This window comes from Chinchilla lanigera, unplaced genomic scaffold (genome assembly GCF_000276665.1).
Source record: "Chinchilla lanigera isolate Chin_1 unplaced genomic scaffold, ChiLan1.0 scaffold00047, whole genome shotgun sequence".
Taxonomy (NCBI): domain Eukaryota; kingdom Metazoa; phylum Chordata; class Mammalia; order Rodentia; family Chinchillidae; genus Chinchilla; species Chinchilla lanigera.
In genome coordinates this window covers 5,655,450-5,675,435 of record NW_004955448.1, presented here as the reverse complement: position 1 = coordinate 5,675,435, position 19,986 = coordinate 5,655,450, and the positions used below count along the sequence as shown (strand labels likewise).

The following is a 19,986-nucleotide window of genomic DNA, read 5'->3' as shown; positions in this document are numbered from 1 at the left end:
CGGCTTCTTTTCATAGACTGGATTCACTCGTATACTAGCATGAGCTTTTTTGTACATCTCCATCATGTCTGGAGTTACACTGTTCTTTATGTACTGAGAGAACTGTTTCTTGTAAGCATCTTCTTCCTCTTCCATTAGGTAACACATATAATCTGCGACATTCTGACCGGTGATGTGCTTCCGATGTACTTCTGCATTGAACTCCTTGCTTTCAAAATCATAACCAGGGAATTGTTTGGTACTAAAATAAAATTTTTTATATTTTAGTATGGATTAACAAATAAGTTCACTGATAGGAATTCACTTCAGTAGCTGCCGAAATTGATTAAGGTTGCCACATTGTCATGTATCTGTCCTTTCCTCTCAACATACTATTTTCACTTCTGCTTAAATTCTTTGGTTGGCGACGTGGAAAATAGTGATCTTACGTTGAAGATAAGTTTACTCAGGACATAAGTGTCAAGTACTATTTTGAGTGTAGATCTTTCAGAAAGATGAGATTTGTGCATGTGTGTGTATGTAGTGAGGTGAGGAAATTTGTATTGATTAACTGCTCCTTAAGAAGGGAAGGTAGCATCCTAGAGGCGAAATAAACTTAAGGATATGATTTGGTCAGTCTCTTCATGAAATTGTCAGTTTGATTTATAACTTGAAAATCTGTAGTAAAGGATGTCAAGATCTGCTAATAGTCCATACTTTTAAAAGGGTGATTTTTATCATGAAAGAAGAAGAAAAAAAAAAAACCCAACTTCCTTAGCATAGGCCTTTGAACCATGACCTGACAAAAAGCACCTTTTATATAGATACCAAGTGCAGTTAGTCATCTTTTAGCCCACTGTATTTTGTTTTTTCAGTGCTGGAGGTTGAACTCAGGGTTGGACCACATCAGCAGCAGCCCCTTTTAATTTTTTTTTTTTTTTTTTGAAACAGGGTCTTGCTAAGTCACTAAATTGCCCAGATTGACCTTGAACTTGCAGTCTTCCTACCTCAGCATCCCCGAGTGCCTAAACCACAGGTTTGCACAGGCTTATGCTACTATTTTTGAATCCTTGCTTTATTTTTCTCTTAAAGAGATCTTTTTGTTGAAATATTGTGGAGTTTTATCAGTTCATCTCCACAATTTACCACGTTCTTCTCTTTAAAAAACAAACAAATGTATATTTTGAGAGCCCCCACCCCCATTCATTGAACAACTGAATTTTGAAAATCTGGAGAAACATAATTAAGCCATAGTGAAATTGGAACAGTAATTGGAGTCCTAACTGTAAAGATATATACAATAACTTTTTGTCAGCTTTTGTTTATCTATTTCTGTCAAAGTTCTATACATGTTGCTGAAGGAATCTGAAAAATACTATATTCAAGGAGTTTTACAGTTTAGTTTGGAGAAAAAGACCTAAGCAGATGAAAAGTTAAGTCCTGAAAACTTGTTCATTGTTTCCACACAAAAGATACAGCTACTTGTGCAGTGGATATTAGGAACAGAAATCTTGCTCTTATCCCTCATGCACAAACTCAAATTTGTTAAATATCACTACCATTTATTTACTCTATTGCCAAGGCCAAATGGGATATATCTTTGATTATCATTTTAGCAAATCAGTCTGTACTTTCTCTTTTGTGTGCATCGCGGGCATGGTATTGGGCTTTGAATCTAAAGTCTTTGCACTGAGTCAACTTTGACGCCAGGCTGGGCAACTTTGTATATCCCCAGCCCTGTTTTTATTTTTTGAGACTGACTTTGCCAGCTTGTCCAGCCTGGACTCAAAGTTAGCTGCATTAGCCTCCTTGAGTACTGAAACTATAGACTCGTGCTGCCTTGTCTGGCTTTTTCTTTAATACAGTATATTCCAAATCCAACCACTTACCTTTACAGCAATTACATTATTATAGATTGGCCACTGTTTTGTTTTCTGTTCATAGTCTCCTAGCTAGTCTGTTCAGTTCCAAACTTGCATCCCATTAAATCTGTAGTTTATAGAGACACTCATAGTGATCTTTTGAAAGGAAAAATTAAATCCATGCCTTCGCTTACAATTTTGAAATTTGAAAAACTACCACTTCTGTGTCATTCTAATACACCTTGGTAGCATGTTTTTCTTAGCTTCAACATCAGGTTTCCCGTGGTGTACTTCCTAAGATCTGGTCCCCAACTTGAAAGAGTGTAATTACATGTTTTGTAAATATGCTTCATTTTTGCTTTTTATTACAGTGTCATACCATTCTGCTCTCTAAAGTGAGTTTTTACATCCTCTTGAAATACAAATATTGTCAATTGGCCCTTCCTTTGACCTGCAGCCTGATATGATTGCTTTTTGTCCGAATTTCCATGGCTTTTATTTTAAAAGAGTCCTTGTGCTTACAGAGTAAAAACATTCGAATGATAAATTTTGTTGTTCTTTCAAAGAAATGTTCATGGAGGACTTACTTTTTTTTGAGTCAGTATCTTATGCACTGAATAGGACCTACACTAGAGATATTGGATGTTAGGGGCCATAGGCTGAAGACAGTGTTAATGTGTTAGTATGATAAGGAGAAAATGAGCTATTCCCTACCTCAAAGGATTTTAGAAGATTTTGGAGAGGGTGCAGCCCTTAAGCTGAAATTTGAAAGATAGAAAAGTCTGTGTGTCTGTGTGTTTTTTGGGTTCTGAATTTAGAAAGATTTTTCATATAAAGGCAGAAATTTGTGTTACAGCACAGATTAGGAAGAACAACTTCAAGGAAGTGAAAGGCAGGAGCATGGATGTGAACTGTGTTCAGCTGAAGGTAGAGCAGTAGATTTCAAATTTGACTACTACTTGGTGCAAAAGGAAATGCATTTTAGTTTACAACCAGAACATAATTGAAACAAAAAGTTCATAAAATATTACTTAAACCTACTTTCACATTGTCCTGAGTTTTGTTGCTGTTGTTTTTATACTTTTCTGCTTTCTTATTAATTCAGGTCATGATCCTTTAATACCATTTCAGAAAAGCTCTAGGTTAGAAGAATAGGGAGTACCTTGAAATTCATGGACTTTTCCTAATAACCTTATTAAGCCATTGAAATATTGAATAAAGAATGAAATGGTGGGGTTTTAATTTTTTAATTTTACTTGGGTAGCATTGTAAGGGAAGGGATTGAAAAGAGGCAGTCCTGGACAGAAAGACCAATGAAGTAACCCTTGCAGTAATTAAGGTGGGAAATAGCAGCTTAAATTAAGAATTTTGCAGTGGAAATGGAAGTAGACAGATTAAACTGATTTAGGAGGTAAGACTCAAAATAAGTCTGTGATTTACTTTATCTGAGGGAATGAGCACGAGTGATAATGGATAACACTTTCATGACTGTATCGAGATCAGTTTTGGAGGAATATGATGTGCTCAACTAAAGACACTATGAGTGTGATATTGTTATCAGGCATAGAGGTCAGAATTTCAGAATGGATATGATGCCTGCACTGGAGGTGAGCGTTTGGCAGTTCATGGGCTTTTGCTCTTAATAGCCAGAGTGGGTGAGCAGTGAAAAGAGGAAAAGACCTGGGCCTGAAGTTTCTAGACAATTACCTTTTTAACTTGAATGTAAGAGGAATCACCTTGAACCTTGTTAGTATATAGGATCGGGCTGGGGCTAGAGAGTCATTTTTCTAACAGGTTCCCAGTGATGTCAGTGCTGCTGGTCTGTGAAAGGTACAACACAGATATTTAGGGGACAGGCTTAGGAAAATAAGTTTAAAGAATCTAGGTGGAGCCAGAAAAGAGAAAAATACAGCATTGAGTAGTGTTTTAGAACCCGGGAAGAGTGTTAAACGGAGAGAAAAGAAAGCAATGTGGCAAGATGTCTTGAAGCAAGAGCTGAGAATATCCATTAGATTTAACAATAAAGTCATTAGTGAGCCTTGAGAACCTATTCTGTGGAGCGGTGGGAGTAAAAAATCATATTGTAATAAGGTGGCAAGTGGGAAAGATGAGAAAATGGAACATTTTTGATGTGAAGGAAAACAGTAACAACTTATGGGAGTGGAGAATTTAAAATAGGGATTTTGCTTTTTTTTTTTAAACAAAGAGATTCAGTCGTGTTCGTTTACTGACTTTTCTGCTTTGGCCCCTTGAATACCAGACTGTTAAAAGTTCTGTCCTTATTTCTGTGTTGGAGGAAGTGTTTTTTTCCTGAAATAAGAGGACTTCTATATGTCTGTGATTTCAACACCTATCTCTTTGCTGAACACTCCAGAATTCCTGTCATAAACTCTAAAAACAGAATCTCTTGAGAGATCCAGTTTCATATTTTTATTTGCCTGAAAATCATTACAGCTAGGGAATTTCACCATTGATTTTTTTTTTTTTTTTTTTTTGGTTCTCTGGTTTTTTGGTTTTTTTCCGGTACTGGAATCGAACTCAGGACCTCCCGCTTGCCAGGCAGACGCTGAGCTAAATGACCAGCTTCATCATTGATTTTCATTGGTTTTTTAATTCAAGCGTGGCATTGTCCTTTGATCCTCAACGCCACATGTGCACAAAAACATACCATTACACATCAGCCTCCTCCTAATGGTTGATCTTAACTGCTGTTCTGCCAGACCCTAGCCTTGAATTTGAAACAGCTGTCTTTGATTCTTTTTGCCTCTCCCACTCCCTTTTAGTCAGAAAGTTCTAAGATTCTCTTTATTCTATATTTTAAAAATACATAATTTTTTCATTACTGTATTTACTTTTCTCCTCCTTTGGTCCTTTAAACAAAAAGACAGATTTTCACCACTCATATATTTCCCATTGCGTGTGAATTCTCACATACGTTATAGTGTTAAGTCTGGCTCATGAAGAGCCTGAGGTTTGTAAGCTCATAATTTTTTAAGAGTCCAGTGTTAAATTTGCTATATCTAAAAAAAAACAAAATCTCCAATGAATTTGCTTTGATGTTCATTTTTTTTACCTTAACCTGTAATTTCGTTTCTTAGATCTGTATTTTAAAGTGTTCATAATTCACCAAGGACCTTATCTTTTTCAAGTAGGGGATTTTCTTTGTTTTCATTTTCTGAAACAACTGATTCATTTACAATCTATGACGAGTGCTGGTCAGCGCTGATCTTACTTCCTCTGAGATCAGTCTTCTTAACTTCCGAATTTACTTAGTGTAAGAACTTTGAAATACTTGCCACAATTAAAATATTATTTTGTTTTCAAGTTTTTTTAATATATTTTCTTCTCTTATTTATTTATTTATTTTGGTACTAGGAATTGAATTCACAGCCTCACGCTTGCCAGGCAGGTGCTGTGCCACTGGGCTACATCCCCGGCCCTCAACATTTTTTTTTTTTAAACAGAACATTTGGGTTTTAGTAACTGAAAATTTCAGATAGGAAAACATTTATAAGTACCTAAAGGTAGGAGTTAGGGGAACCAGAGTTATAGAAATAGATACAGATATTCTCTGTTTGCCAATTATATTTAGATCTAATTTTATAGATACAAAGTATGAAATAATGTACAAGGATATACACAAAAATGTTAACATGTATTTATTTGGTCTAGGAAATGGGGTGGGCTAGAGGGCAAGTGTGACTAACTTTAGCTTTCGTAAACATTTGTTGAACATCATTGCCTTTTTTTTTTTAGTTACAAATAAACATATTTTCTTATATTAATAAACCATGTTGCACATGCTTTCCTATGTTGATAAAGGTGCTTTTTCCTTTGTACAAAATAGAGAGCAGTAGTACACATGGATGAACGACGAGAAGAGCAAATTGTGCAGCTGCTGAATTCTGTCCAAACTAAAAATGATAAAGATTCAGAAGCACAAATATCTTGGTTTGCTCCAGAGGATCATGGGTAAAACAAATTATATTCTTTTAAAGAATAGGCAAATATTGTACTTCTTTTGTGGCATTGGCTAGAAAATTATGATTAAAAATACTGTCACTGTCTTTAGTAAGTAGAATTTAGTCTTGTTATTTTTCAAATGTAGATTAACTTGATTGGAAAAAGAAAAAAGTTTATATGCTATATTCCCACAAAAATGCTGAATATGGGAAAGAATAGTTTGTCTAAATATGAGATGTATTCAGTTATATGTGCTTTTACCTACCATCATTGTATTCCATAATATTCTGTGCATAGGTCTACACAAGTTAAATTGTTTCTGGAGTGGAAAGATTGTAAAGACTTTATCATTTAGATGAAAATTTAGAACTATTTTAGTAAGCCTACTATGTGGTATTGCATTTATAGTTCAAGGAAAAAAATGAATTTGTAAAATAAAGCAAGTCCAAGAAAATCAGACAAGAACATAATTGCAGTAGAGCAATGACTATTGTGTAAAATTTTGTTTTTTATTAATTTTTTATTTTTTTGCCTGTGTGAAGGATAAATTTATTTTTTCGTTTATTAGAAAAGGAACTGAAAAAAAGATTTTTATCTTTTAAACAATTGCAAGGGATAACTTCCCTTACAATATCTCTTTAAAAGGAGGAAAAGTCTGAATTTGTTGTAAAAATATCAGTATATTTCATAACTGCTTCATAGAACAGTAAGCTTTCAATTTTGGTGATTTTAAAATACTTAGACAGTATATTGTTTTGTTCCAGGACTTGAGTGGGTCTTCCTTTGACTTTTGCAAATATTTTGTCATATAGATATGGGACTGAAGTTTCCGCTGATAATAAATCAACCACAGGAAAGAAACTTGACAACCAGGAAAAAAAATTGATAAACCAAGATAAAAAGACATTAAGATTCAGGGACAGATCATATGTTGACCGAGATTCTGAATATCTTTTGCAAGAAAATGAACCAGATGTAACCTTAGACCAACAATTATTGGAAGATTTACAGAAGAAAAAATCTGATCTTCGGTATATTGAAATGCAGGTACAGTAATGGAAAGCAAGATGTGGAAAAAATGTTTACAGTCATTCTCATACTTGGGAGAAATGTATTTATGACTAAAAGTAACTGTATGTGTAGATCAGTGAAACTTCGCAATCAGACATCCTTTGTAGGATTTGTTGAAAAAAGGCAGTGGGGATAGAAATTAATGGAGCATACGGTCTGCGGTATCCTGTTTTACCTGCAGAAGTTCATGTGGCGAGGAGAAACGTTTGACGAATGCTAATGTCAGTGAAAACAAAAGTAGTCTAACTTTCCTAGATGAGTGTAGTGAGGTGTCCTAAGAGTTAAGGTAATTAGAATTGTAAAGTTTCTTCCAGATTATTTAACCTATTTATTTGCTTGCATAGATGATACATTAAAGCTTTCAAAAGTTTAAAACTCTGTGATGAGCATGTATTCACAAACAGTAAGTTTAGGATTGTTGTGAGGGCTGAACTTTTTCTGAAGTATTCTAATATTCCCACACTAGGAAAGATAGTTGAAGGTCCTTTCTAGTTAAGATGTAAAATTGTGTAATTTGTGGGTATTTTAGAGATAGATACAATAAAATATTCACATATGTACATAAAAATACTGAGGGAGTTCGAAGGATGCAAATACGTGCTACCATTTTTGAGAAAGCAGAACATCACATCTGTCTTCCAGCCATCACTGATGAAAGTTGGATTTTCTTATTAGAGCAGATGAATCCAGATTGTCCAGGGGACAGATTGTATAGCTCTTTAATGCCTCTGAGTATATAACTTGAGGATGGAGGCAATTTTTGAGATCAGTTAATTCACAGTTTTTGAGATCAATTAATTCATCAATTAATTCTTCTCTTGTGGCTAAGAGAAGAGCTGCTTTGTTAGCCTTAGGAACAGAAAGTGTTGGTTACTCTCTTTGCGGTAAACAAGAATTTAAATACAGTTATTAAAGATGGGTAATCTAGTTCAGATAAAGAAAAAATGTATAAAATATAAAAAGTTACTATTTCTAAGATGCTGTTCTAAATGCTTCACATGTACCAAAATACAAGTGTATTTAAGAGCTCAACTTTTTCATCCTTCTTGGTAATACCAATATTTTTTATGTGATAGTTTATATAGTAAACATTAATTTTCTACTTGCTAGATGCAGGTTATCATGCTGTACATTTTTTGAAGAGTAATGATGTTCTCTATGCTCAGACAGCTTATAATCACATTATCACCTGTCTCACTTAAAATTAGAAATTAGGAAATAGAAGGTTTAGCTGCTTTCTCTTGGGCTAAAGCGCTCTTTGGAGCACCATTTACATACACAGAATGCAAATAGGGATAATTCTAGTTTGAAAAATGTGGTGACTTCTTTTCAAACACTAAAATTAAGTTTTTAAGTTTTAATTAAGTTTTAAGACATCATAGTGCTTGTCAGTTTTGTGCTGTTAGTAACAACTAATATTAATAATAAGCCTGACAGTAATATATTAGATTACCTAGGGAGTTCCAGTTTTATTTACTTTTTATATTGAATTTCATTTTTTAAATTAAAGCTTTTTCCCCATTTCAATAGAATTTGTTAAAACTGGTGTATTTTTAGGCCACTGAAGATTGTTTTTATGTCACATGATACACTGAGTTGAATGCAAATCTTAATTGTCAGTGTTTCTAAGTAATATGGCTATGGGCTTTCAGGATTATGAAGAAGTTATCATATAAATAAAACACAATAAAAACAGTCTAGTGGTAATCCAACAAATTGTAAATTTGTTGAATGGCTCATGTGTGTCACAAACTGCTACTTGGTTTTTATGTAGTTTTTTTTGTCCTTTGGCAATCCTGAGATAGAAACTGCCTGGAGTGTGACCTAACTTTAGTTCTGAAATAATTCTGGATATTACTTATTTTTAGTTTTCTCTCACATTCAAAGACAAGTACCCTGAGATAATCTTTAATTTGCGTCATTGCCTGCTGCATTAGTAAGTGTGTATGTACGAGTAGAATGTGGTGTAGAGATCAGATCTAAGGTGAACATTTAAAACAAATAGAAAAACATGCGAAAAGTACGTTAGAGATTGTCGCAGTGCTTCTAGGTGATGGATCAGATTTCATTTTACCTCTAACTTTGTAGAATTGTTTCCGGTGTTACACTTAATAAAATTGTCTTTGAATGTTTTAAAAGTAAAACAACATTCTTTTTATAAGAATTTTTTTAAACACTTGATATGTTATACAAGCTAAAAGAGAATAAAAATACTTTTGGATTCTATTGTTTTTAAGTATGATATATTCTGATTATCATGATTATAATTTGATTGCATTTCTTTTGTGAAAATTAAAACCTTTGTTTTTCATTTCAGTGTTTCAGGGAAAAGCTTCCTTCTTATGGAATGCAAAAGGTAAAATGTTTTATACTAGTTAGATTTACAAATAAACACAGTTTTTTAAAAGTATGTTTAAAAAAAAAGGTATGTTGGCAGACCTTCTCCTAACAGGTAATTTGATTCTGTTGAACTGTTGAAGAGTGAAAGGAAAAATGTGATCATGAAGTAGTTTTCTTGGAAGTTTTACCATATTATATCCATAATTGAAGTCTCTAGAATTTTAAAAAGGCAGTTTTCATATATAAATTACTTTGGATTAATAGTCTGCTCTTTTAAGCACTTTAATTAAAATTGAGGCACTACTAAAATATAGTAGTTTAATTTTTTATACTTCATCACATGATTACTCTACATAGAATAATATAATCCCCCATCCTTCTCTAGCCTCCCAACCTTATTTATTTTTATTTTTCTTTGCTTTTCATAGCACTTATTACCACCTGACATCTGTGTGTCTCCCCTTCCTAGTCCAATGTAAGTTCTTGAGGACAGGGTCTACTTTATTCAAACTCTGTCTCTTGACTCAGAGCAGTTTCTGGCATTATATAGACATCTGGTAAATGTTTGTTGAATGAATGAATTTTATTCCACTTCTCAGTACAGTCGTCCCTCTGTATCCATGGAGGATTGATTCTGGGACCCACTGTGGATACCAAAATCCTCAGGTGCTCAAGTCCCTTATATAAAGGGCTATGTAGTATTTATATATAGCCTAACACATCCACTTCTGTGTTTGAAGGCATCTCTAGATAATTGTAATATCTAATATAAAATGAAGTTATTACACTGTATTGTATAGGGAAAAATGACTGAAGAGTTTAATACAAGCACAGCTATTTTTTCAGATATTTTTCATCTCTAGTTGGTTGATGCAGAACCCATGGATATGGAGGGCGACTATATTTACCAACTATCTTTGCAGTGTTCAAACATAATTTTTTTTGATACGTACAATGTGATAAAATACATGGAAAATTTGTTCAATGTAGATTTTCATGTTAAATTATTTTTAGGTAAAAATATAGCTTATTACACCCTTTTAAAGTGATAAGATGGTTAATAATAAAAATATTAATGTGTATATAAAATTTTTAAGACTATCTTTACTAAAGATGTGTTTTTGTAAATACCTGAACATTACCCATTTAACTTAGGTATTTAAACATGTATCTGTATTTTATTTGAAAGCAAATAAAACACACTAACACTGTTCGTTCCTAAAGTAATTTGTGTAACTTAGCCAGTAGGCAGTCGGTGGTTTGCTGCTGTGCCCAGAATGTCAGTATTCTTTTAATTTAATATTAGTATCTCTGTGTGGAATTTAGGAGCTATCTCTTCCTGTTCTTGTCACAGTGTTTTGCCTTAGCAGTTCCTTGGCTCTTGTGCTTTACAATTGGGTGCTTTCTCTTGAACATTGGTAATTTAGATATTCAAATTGCTTGCACTGCTTATGCCAGAATTTAAAAAGCATTAATATATTTGTTGAAATATATTTTTCAGTGCGGTAGAATTTTGATTACTGTCTTTGCATCTTAGCCTATTCTTAATTTATCTTCCCTTTTAAAATAGGAGTTGGTAGATTTAATTGATAAACACCAGGTAACAGTAATAAGTGGTGAAACTGGTTGTGGAAAGACCACTCAAGTTACGCAGTTCATTTTGGATAACTACATTGAAAGAGGAAAAGGATCCGCATGCAGAATAGTTTGTACTCAGCCAAGAAGAATCAGTGCCATTTCAGTAAGTAAATCTCTCGCTTTTTTATCTCCTATTCTCCTATAAATAATTTTGGTGGAACTTTCTATTTTTAAGAGTTGGAATGATTCTTAATCAGGGTTAATATTTGTTGCCAAATATTTTCAAGGCCAAAAGATTGATGATAATCCCTCTCATAGATAATAGTTGTTTATGAGTTGAAGATAAATTATTAATCCAGGAAAATTTCAGTATAAATCCAGAAGAATGAAAAGTGAGTAAAATGTTCATAGAATAGGTGATGAGTTCTAAAATCTTCCTCCTTATTAGAAGGCTTAAAGTTTTCCACTTGTTTTATTTGTTCAGTTCTCCGTTATTTTAGTATATAATTGTACTGAGTCGTGCTGACACTGGGAAGCCTTATCTTGTTTAAGCTGTGCTTCTGTAGTCAGTGGTTAGATAGAGCTACTCAATCAGAGGGACGCTTTATCATGAGGAAAACTAAGGCATTGTTGGGTTTTTTTTACCCGCATGATCTGTGTAAGTACAAATTTCAGGACAGCACATGTAACAGTTATAGGTACACTTTTATAAATAACATTTTTTAGGTGGATTTTATTGTCTTTAGTTTGAAGACCTATGTATGGGTTATATACTCTTTGAAGATGTTTGGGATTTCTTAGAACATTCAATGAGTATTGTGAACTATATGATAATGTCTTGTATAATTCTCTGTATAAATTAAATTACGCAGCTTTAGTGCTATCTTTAATTTTATGGTAGTGCTGTTTATCACATTACTGAGTGATTTCATACAGGATCTGTGGTTAGGAATTATGTTACCAATGATTATAGCCATATTTGAGGGATAAATGGGAAACATTTTAAGCTGTGTACAGTATGTGTTTAAGTGGAGCAACAGTCTTCAACCCTTTTGGAGGTTAAATGCCTAGGATCACAGAAGAGCGAAAAGTAAACTTGTCATAACACAGTTGTATAGCTACACTGATTTTCATTACTGGATGGGAATATATATATGCATGTATATGTATACGCAGATATACACAAGATGAAGAAATGCTAATTATAGTTTTTTGTTACTTTTTTCTTATTTTTCCAAGCTTTGCTTGAATTTGTGCAGATTAATATGGCCTGAGTTGTGTATAATGGATGTATTTGTTGGAAAGGTTTACTTCTAGAACATAGCAATTGTCATTTTTGCTTCTAATCTCATTTTATCACTGTTCTGTGTCAAGGTAACTTGGTTACTTTATTGAGTCTTTTGCCCAGTTTTTATTTGGCAGTCAATAGTAAGAAACTGAACAATACCAGTCTCTATCACAAACAAAGCAACTAAAACCAGGAACAAGACAAGTGTATGTGTGTTCTTAAACTTCATATTACAAATTTTGCACATTTGGCCGTGCTTTCAACTAAAGTCAGAAAGAAAAGTAGAAATTATTGAGAGGAGTGTCCCAGCACAGGAACTTTGAGAATAATGATAAGGAAGAATTTGGCCTTGAAGGACATTATAAGGGTAAATGAAAAGTGTGTGTAAGAAGTAGGTTTTCTACAGCTTTTAAGAAAGTTTTAAATAACTCAGATTTCAGAAAGTTTTAGATACCTCAGATAAAATAGCTATTTTAAACTCATCTGAAATTCTGAAGAACTATTTTTCATCAATATTGAATTTTCAAAGATGATCAGGATATTTGTCCTAAAGGAAATTGTAACTGTGTTTGTGATTCTTTGTAACTGTGTTTTATTTAAATTTAAGGTTGCAGAGAGAGTGGCTTCGGAAAGAGCAGAATCTTGTGGCAATGGTAATAGTACCGGGTACCAGATTCGTCTCCAAAGGTAAAGAGCGTTCATTTCTTGGATAGGTAGATTTTAGTGAAATTCTGAAACAGAAGTTCAAAAGAAAGTACTGATGATTACTGTTCTTATACTGCTTATTACTATTAAAATTAACATTTAAAGCAGCTGCAGCATAGATAGCTTGCTACCGTAGTCTCACCTTTTCACCCCAAAATACCTTTTAAAAAATGTACGTCTGCATTATAGAATGATTAGAAAAATAACTGTAGTAGACGACCATCATTTCTGCTCTAAGGAGTTGGTGTTCTGCACCTTCCTGTGTTACCAACCAATCCCTCATGGACTGTATTCTTAGGTTTTTGGTATCTTGAATGCCCGCCCCCCCATTCATCTCTGCTAAATTTCTTCTGTCCTTTTCTAGAGCCAGGATTCCTTTACCTATTTAAATGAGCACTTCTAAAATGTTCAGTGTGAAGGTTTCCTTTTAAACTGTTGCTTAAAAGTAAGGTATTAGAAAAGAAAAGCAAGACTAAATTATACGTCTCATTCGCAGTCGATTGCCAAGGAAACAGGGCTCTATCTTGTACTGTACGACAGGAATCATCCTTCAGTGGCTCCAGTCAGACCCGTGAGTATGTTTCAATTAAAGAATTATAGATTACTATTAAAAGATACAATTATCAAATTGCATTTTCCTAGTTAATTAAAGAATAATGATTGTTTTTAAGTTTTGCAGTGAGTTCATGCTTCACACTTTTTGTTTTAGGCATTTGTCCAGTGTTAGTCACATTGTACTAGATGAAATCCATGAAAGAAATCTTCAGTCAGATGTTTTGATGACTGTTATTAAAGATCTTCTCAATTCCCGCTCTGACCTGAAAGTAATATTGATGAGTGCAACACTGAATGCTGAGAAATTTTCAGAATACTTTGGTGAGTAGTATTTGATTATTACATAGAGAAGGGACCAGAAAACCACCACATCTAACTTTTTACAAAACTAAGATAAGCCAGGCGTGGTGGTGCATGACCATAATCCCAGCACTGAGAAGGCTGAGGCAGGAGGATTGCTGCAAGTTCAAGGCCAGCCTGAAACAAATCGCAAGACTGTCTCAGAAAAAACAAAAGAGAAAACTAATGTAAATAAACGTTGCGTAATTCTAGTTTTCTGCATCAGAGAACTGGGCCTATTTTTTAATGGCGCCTCATGGCTTTTCCATACTAAACACCAGTAGTTTCTTGGTTCTGTCAAGAGGTGGCATCATTAAGTCAAACCACACATCGAATAACTTTATAAATACCTTGTGGTGATTCTTCTGTGTTGTCTGTGTGCTGTCACAGGCTAGAATGACAGTTTGCTCATGATAATACAGTATCAGTGACCTTATGGAATACCGTCAGAGTGTATTTGAGATTTCTTCTATTAATCCTTGTGAAGCCTTATGTTGTATGGAGTGTGATTAGGCCCAGTTTTACAAATGACAAAACAGCCTAAGAGCAGTGAAGTAACTAACTCAGGGTGGCATTATTAACCAAAACACAAGAGAATCTGAAACTAAATCTGACAAGCTGCAAAATGTTTTCCTTTGAAATTATGCCTCTCTTATCTTTCCTGCTTATAATTGTGTTGGAAGAAAGAAAAAAGGGAGGATATTAAAATGCGGTGTATATTTAGTAAATGTTGTTGTTCGCAGCTTTTAAAAAAGTGCTTTAAAATACATCCCGTTAAACCATTGTGAGATTAATTATAGCAGATATTATAGTATAGTGGTGATATGTTTTAAAAATTTATTAGACACCTAGAACTGACATTGAGTGTCTTGCTCAGACTTACCCAGGTCAGAGGCAGAGCAGTGGTGGCGCAGATGCTTAACCTCCAGTGCTGTCTTGGCCTTTATATACAGCATGTGTTGCTTGTTACTCAGTATAAATGGTATTTAAATAACAGTACTGAGGTGATTTTTTTTAAACTGGTGATTTTGAAATAGTATTAATACTTCATTAAGTCTTATTTTGAACACTCCCTCACTCCCCAGACCCTGGTTGCCACCAGGGGTAAGGCCAGTTGCGGTACAACTTGAATTCTCATGCAGCACTGTTTTGGCTAACGATGGAAACAAAGTAGATATCCAGTGGGTTTTCAATTCAATTGTAATTGGCTCTAGCTTTTCAAGGTGTTACGTTACTTTGTAGAACTGACTTGCGTATACAGCTTGTAAGGACAGAAGTGAAATATTGAGGACTAGATTGCTGTCTTTAGTAAAACTAGATTTGGAAAAATAGCAATACTACAGGACCTTTTTCTAAAGTTAGGAATATTAATAGACTCATTTTTCTATTTACAATATGAGATTTTTTTAACATTGGAATACAAATTAATGTTTATGTTTTTTCTGTTATGACAGGTAACTGTCCAATGATACATATACCTGGTTTTACTTTTCCGGTTGTGGAATATCTTTTGGAAGATATAATTGAAAAAATAAGGTAAGTGGCCATTAGGAATAAAAGTTGCAGATATGTAGCTTCTGTCATACTTTGTCAATCTTAGAAACTTGACATTGACCACTTCCTTTTAAGTCATTATTTTTCCATGGATCCAGGGATTTTCAAATGTGGCTACACATTAAAATTACCTGGTGTTTTAAAAAGTCTGGATAAGCCGAGTGTAGTGGCGCATGCCTGTAATCCCAGCACTTGAAAGGCTGAGGCAGGAAGATCCTTGTGAGTTCAAAGCCAGCCTGAACTGTGTAGTGAGATCCTGTCTCAAAAAAAAAAAAAAGTGAAAATAAAGTCCAGATGGCCCATTCATATTCCATACTTAATTATATTACAGAGTTTGGGTTCATTTCCGGGAATCACTAGTTTTTAAAGATCCTTGGTCAGCAGAGATTGGGGACCTATTTGGTGGTTTTTTTTTTATGATTTTCCTACCTGTTTATTATTCTCCTTGGCTGGCATCCATTGCCCACCTTTTAAATATGATTTATCCTATATTATCTGTCTTTTGTCAACTTTTTGTGTATATTCTGGAATCGTGTCTATTCCTATGACTGTAGGTCTATTTTTACAACTCTTAGCTTTGTGCCTTCAGGACTGAAGCTCTTCCTGAATGCTCTTGTCTATCCAACAGCATTCTAGTATCATGAACACCTTGAACCTAACATTTTTTAAGCCATTCATTTCTTTATTTGACCCTACCAATTTCTCACCAAAACAGTGTGCCTTGCCAAGTATATCTTGTAATAAATAATGATACTGATTTTCCATCCTGTTTTCTGTATTATAAATTTAAAAAGCTAATACATACTTATCAAGCAGTTAAGTACCAGGTATACTAGCTGCTTTTTCCACGCTCAGTAGCTAAGTTCCTCCAACTCATTTTGTGCTTTATCTCAACACACACAATTCCTTCCCATTCTTCTTTCACTAAAGTGTTTTATTGTCTGTCCTTTGTTAATGCAATGGTCCCTTTTTTGGTATTCTGATCTGTACTCTTCTAAAACAAATCTGATCACATGAGCTCTCCCCTCCCGCCAGACAGGCCTCTTGCATATGACATGTCCCTTTAAAAATTCCTTTAAAGAGTCTTGTAAGTTTTTACATGTCCTATAGCAGAATATCTCATTATCTGTCTAAGTTATCCACTCAGCCTTCTGGCCACTGGCTTTTAGAGTCTGACATACTGGGCTGTACAAAGTTATATTTGTATTCTGTGAGGAGAAAAAGACTAGCAAAGCAGAGCCCCTAGTGAAAGACCGGAAAGTCAGGAAAGCAATGCAATAGTATGAACAAGGAGAATGTATTTCAGACAGGGTAGAATGCTAATAATGAGAGAGACAGTATGTTATTGTCTTCTGTGCCTTGATTTTATCATCAGTGGTCACACGTTTTCTGTGTGTTGCCTTCTGATTTCTACTTTCTACCATGTGGTGCATTTGGCACTTGTAAGAAAATAATAGGCAACAGCTTGATGATAACAAAAATTAACTTTGTTTTTTTTTTGGTTTTTCTCCGGTACCAGGAACCCAACTCACGACCTTGCGCTTGCCAGGCAGGCGCTTTGCTGCTGAGCTAAATCCCCAGCCCCCAAAAATTAACTTTGAAGGACCTCTAATCTAAAGTTACATGATGATAAATTGCTTTCATATACTTCCAAAAAGATAAGTAAGGTACTGTATAGCTAAGGAATCTCTTAAAGCAAAGAGAACAACATATGTGTATAGCTTTAGGAGGAGAATTGACAGAGATTGGTCCATAGCTAGAGCTTTCCATCAGAAGTCCTCAACTGTCCTTTTCCCTAAAGAAGAGCTGAACAGCAGAGAGGTAGGAGGGAAGAAACACAGTGGCCAGACCAGGAGTAGGGTCAGATGGGAGGGGTTAGGCACAGGTGCCTCTGGCTTGGTTCAAGGGGTTACCTTGTTTTTTGGAATTGTTGGAGAAGGAGCAGCTGTGTAAGTCCATCCTGTCAATTAGGACCAGTCTCTGTCTCAAGTTGCCCTTTGTCAGGTTGATGTCTGCGTATGTGTCCAATACTTACGGGACTCTTGGGTCATAGGTACTGTCCTGAGTAGGAAGGGGATTAACACTGGTGTTTACTGTCTTACCAGGCACTGTGTTCTTCTTTATCACTATGTCTTTTCAGTTCTTGGGCCACAATACTATTAAAGAACATCAGTTGTTCAAACAAGACAGACAGCTAGAAATTTAATACTTGGTGTAAGATCATATATAGCTAGTCACTCACAGAGCAAGGACGTCAGTTGGATTCCACCTGACTCCAAAGCACCTGCCCCACCCCCCCTTCCCATTGCATCTAGGCGGTGACCTCTAGGTTAACTCAGAGAATCTGGGTTAAAGTGTAGCGTACGTTTGCTCTGTTTTTCCTCTCTCTTCCTCATGATTTTCACAGTGCACAACAGAAAGGAAGAATTATTCGAGTGGTAGATGGACACACAAATATTTGAATGCTGATTCAGTATCTGCCATTAGCTATAGCTATGAACAGAAGTAGAGTTTTCTGGCATGAGTTAATAGATACAGTGGTACCTCAGTTCACGAACTTAATTCTATGATTCTGGTTGTAACCAAATTGGACGATGTGGCAGATTGACAACTGGTGGTCAACTGGTAACACCCAGCTGAACTGAACCAACATGGTGCTGGGTGTGGGAGGCCCACCTGAGGATTATTGCCAGCAGCGTAAGAGGCAGAACTGGAGGGGGAGAAGTTCAGAAGCTGTGGGGTGCTGTTAGAAGCTATAGGGAGCTGTTGGTTTTCCTGGAGGAACTTGTCATGCTGGCTTCCCTGATGAACTTGGCTGTTTTCGTCAGAGGATCTCGGGAACTTACTGTCACTGAGAATAGCTGTGGTTCACTTTGGGGGAGCTCTAGTCCTCACTTCAGGCGTCGCTTCCTGGCTCGGGAGGAGAAGATGGTGCACTGCTCAGTCTCCAAGAGAAGAATCTTGGCTTTCTTGATGGGAACTTGGCTGTTCTCATCATCAGAGGAGCTCGCTACCTCACTGTTGCTGCGCATGGCTGTGGTACTTTTCAGGAAAGCTGTGGTTCTTTCTTTGAGCATCACTTTCTGGCTCCCAAGGAGATCCCTCAGTCTGGTGGCATAGATGCTTCATCCCACTGGCGCACACTTTCTCGTTTCCACCACTGACCTTTGGGTCTTCCCAGTGCAGACATGTGAAACAGGCCTGCATGAGGCATTGTCGTCGTGGGCTCTGGGCCTTCAGTTGGACTCATGGGAGGCACTGTTTTGAGCTCTAGGTCTTCAGTTGTTCTCAGGCAGGACATTTCCATGGGACCCAGGCCCTCAGCTTATTCTTTGGTCTTTAGTGTGGACAGTCTTCCTGTACTCTTTTTGTATATGACTCTTTGGGTAACTATTATAAAGTAATTTATAATTAAGTGTCCTGTGTTGTATTGTTTCCCCTTGCAAAACTCCAAACTACAACAGACAAAAACTGAATCAGATTTCCCCATAAGGTCAACATTGAACCTAGCCATTGAATTTGATTTGGTTCTCACGCAATTTGGTTTGTGACCAGAGTCTTGGAATTCACTTTGGGAGCCAAAGAACCACTGTATATGGCTACACTGTTTGAGCTTCCTGGGGTGACTAATTAGAATTCTTAATGTACCAGACCAGAATCCAAATCAAAATGGATATGATTTGAGAATCCATATTTTACAAGTGTCCCAGCAGATTCTTATGTAAAATTAGGTTTGGAAAATTTTTTAAAGCCTGGATCTTTCTACAAAACAGTTGGTAATTGTACTTTGAACTTACGTTGATGTTAACTTTTATTTTCAAATGAACTTAAAATTGAAGATAAAAGCTAATTGTACTTTTTAACAGCTAAAGATGGTCTAAAGTTTTGTATATTTCAGTAGAGAAGAATATTTTTTCTGTAACATCAAGTTTTATGTATTAGTAAACACTTACTAATAAGATTTGACCAGCAGTCAGTGAAAAGTTTGGTGAAGATGTTTTTAAGAATCCTTTTTTAAAATCCTCGACCTAAGAAGTCACAGACATTAGGTAAAACCAGAGTTTCAAAACTGTGTGAAGATACTTAAGGAAACTTTTTATTTTAGATACATTCCAGAGCAAAAAGAACACAGATCCCAATTTAAGAGGGGTTTCATGCAAGGGCATGTAAATAGACCGGAAAAAGAAGAAAAAGAAGCAATCTATAAAGAACGCTGGCCAGATTATGTGAGGGAACTGCGAAGAAGGTGAGCTTATGTTGAAAGTAAAAACATGGTGCTGAATGATTAAAACGGAAAGTTGGGGTTGACTCCTCAATTTTGTACATACTTGAAGGAAACTGTCTGTTGAACACTGTTGATTGGACATGTAAACATTTATTACCACGTTAATTCTCTCCTATCTGTGGTGTTTCTCCATTTTCAGATTGACTTCATTGTAAGCTGTTAAAGCAGATTAAACCAAAAGAAACTTTATGAGGCATTTCATGACTTTGTGTTTATAATTTTGATAGGTACTCTGCAACTACTGTAGATGTTTTGGAAATGATGGATGATGATAAAGTTGATCTAAATTTGATTGCTGCCTTAATTCGGTACATTGTTTTGGAAGAAGAGGTTAGTTTTCATTTTGGTTTTTTCCTTCAAGTAACATAATTTTAATTTCATTAATATGCCAAGGCCATGAAAAATAATTTTCTTAAATGCTTTTAAAAAATAGGCTGTAGAAGGAGCTGTTTTTAGAAATAATCTCA

At 35.2% G+C, this 19,986-nt stretch overlaps 1 protein-coding gene across 2 annotated transcripts in view; it reads left to right on the top strand.

Moving 5' to 3' along the window:
- The window catches only part of Dhx36 (DEAH (Asp-Glu-Ala-His) box polypeptide 36), a 42,201-nt gene that overhangs the window by 837 nt on the left and 21,378 nt on the right, over window positions 1–19,986 (top strand). For both annotated transcript variants that reach the window (XM_005393058.2, XM_013518656.1), the window contains exons 2-11: window positions 5,689–5,813; window positions 6,617–6,851; window positions 9,193–9,231; window positions 10,786–10,956; window positions 12,689–12,768; window positions 13,283–13,357; window positions 13,496–13,662; window positions 15,135–15,216; window positions 19,340–19,480; window positions 19,747–19,849. In XM_005393058.2, the coding sequence (XP_005393115.1) occupies window positions 5,689–5,813; window positions 6,617–6,851; window positions 9,193–9,231; window positions 10,786–10,956; window positions 12,689–12,768; window positions 13,283–13,357; window positions 13,496–13,662; window positions 15,135–15,216; window positions 19,340–19,480; window positions 19,747–19,849 (1,218 nt within the window). The remainder of the gene's footprint in view (window positions 1–5,688; window positions 5,814–6,616; window positions 6,852–9,192; window positions 9,232–10,785; window positions 10,957–12,688; window positions 12,769–13,282; window positions 13,358–13,495; window positions 13,663–15,134; window positions 15,217–19,339; window positions 19,481–19,746; window positions 19,850–19,986) is intronic.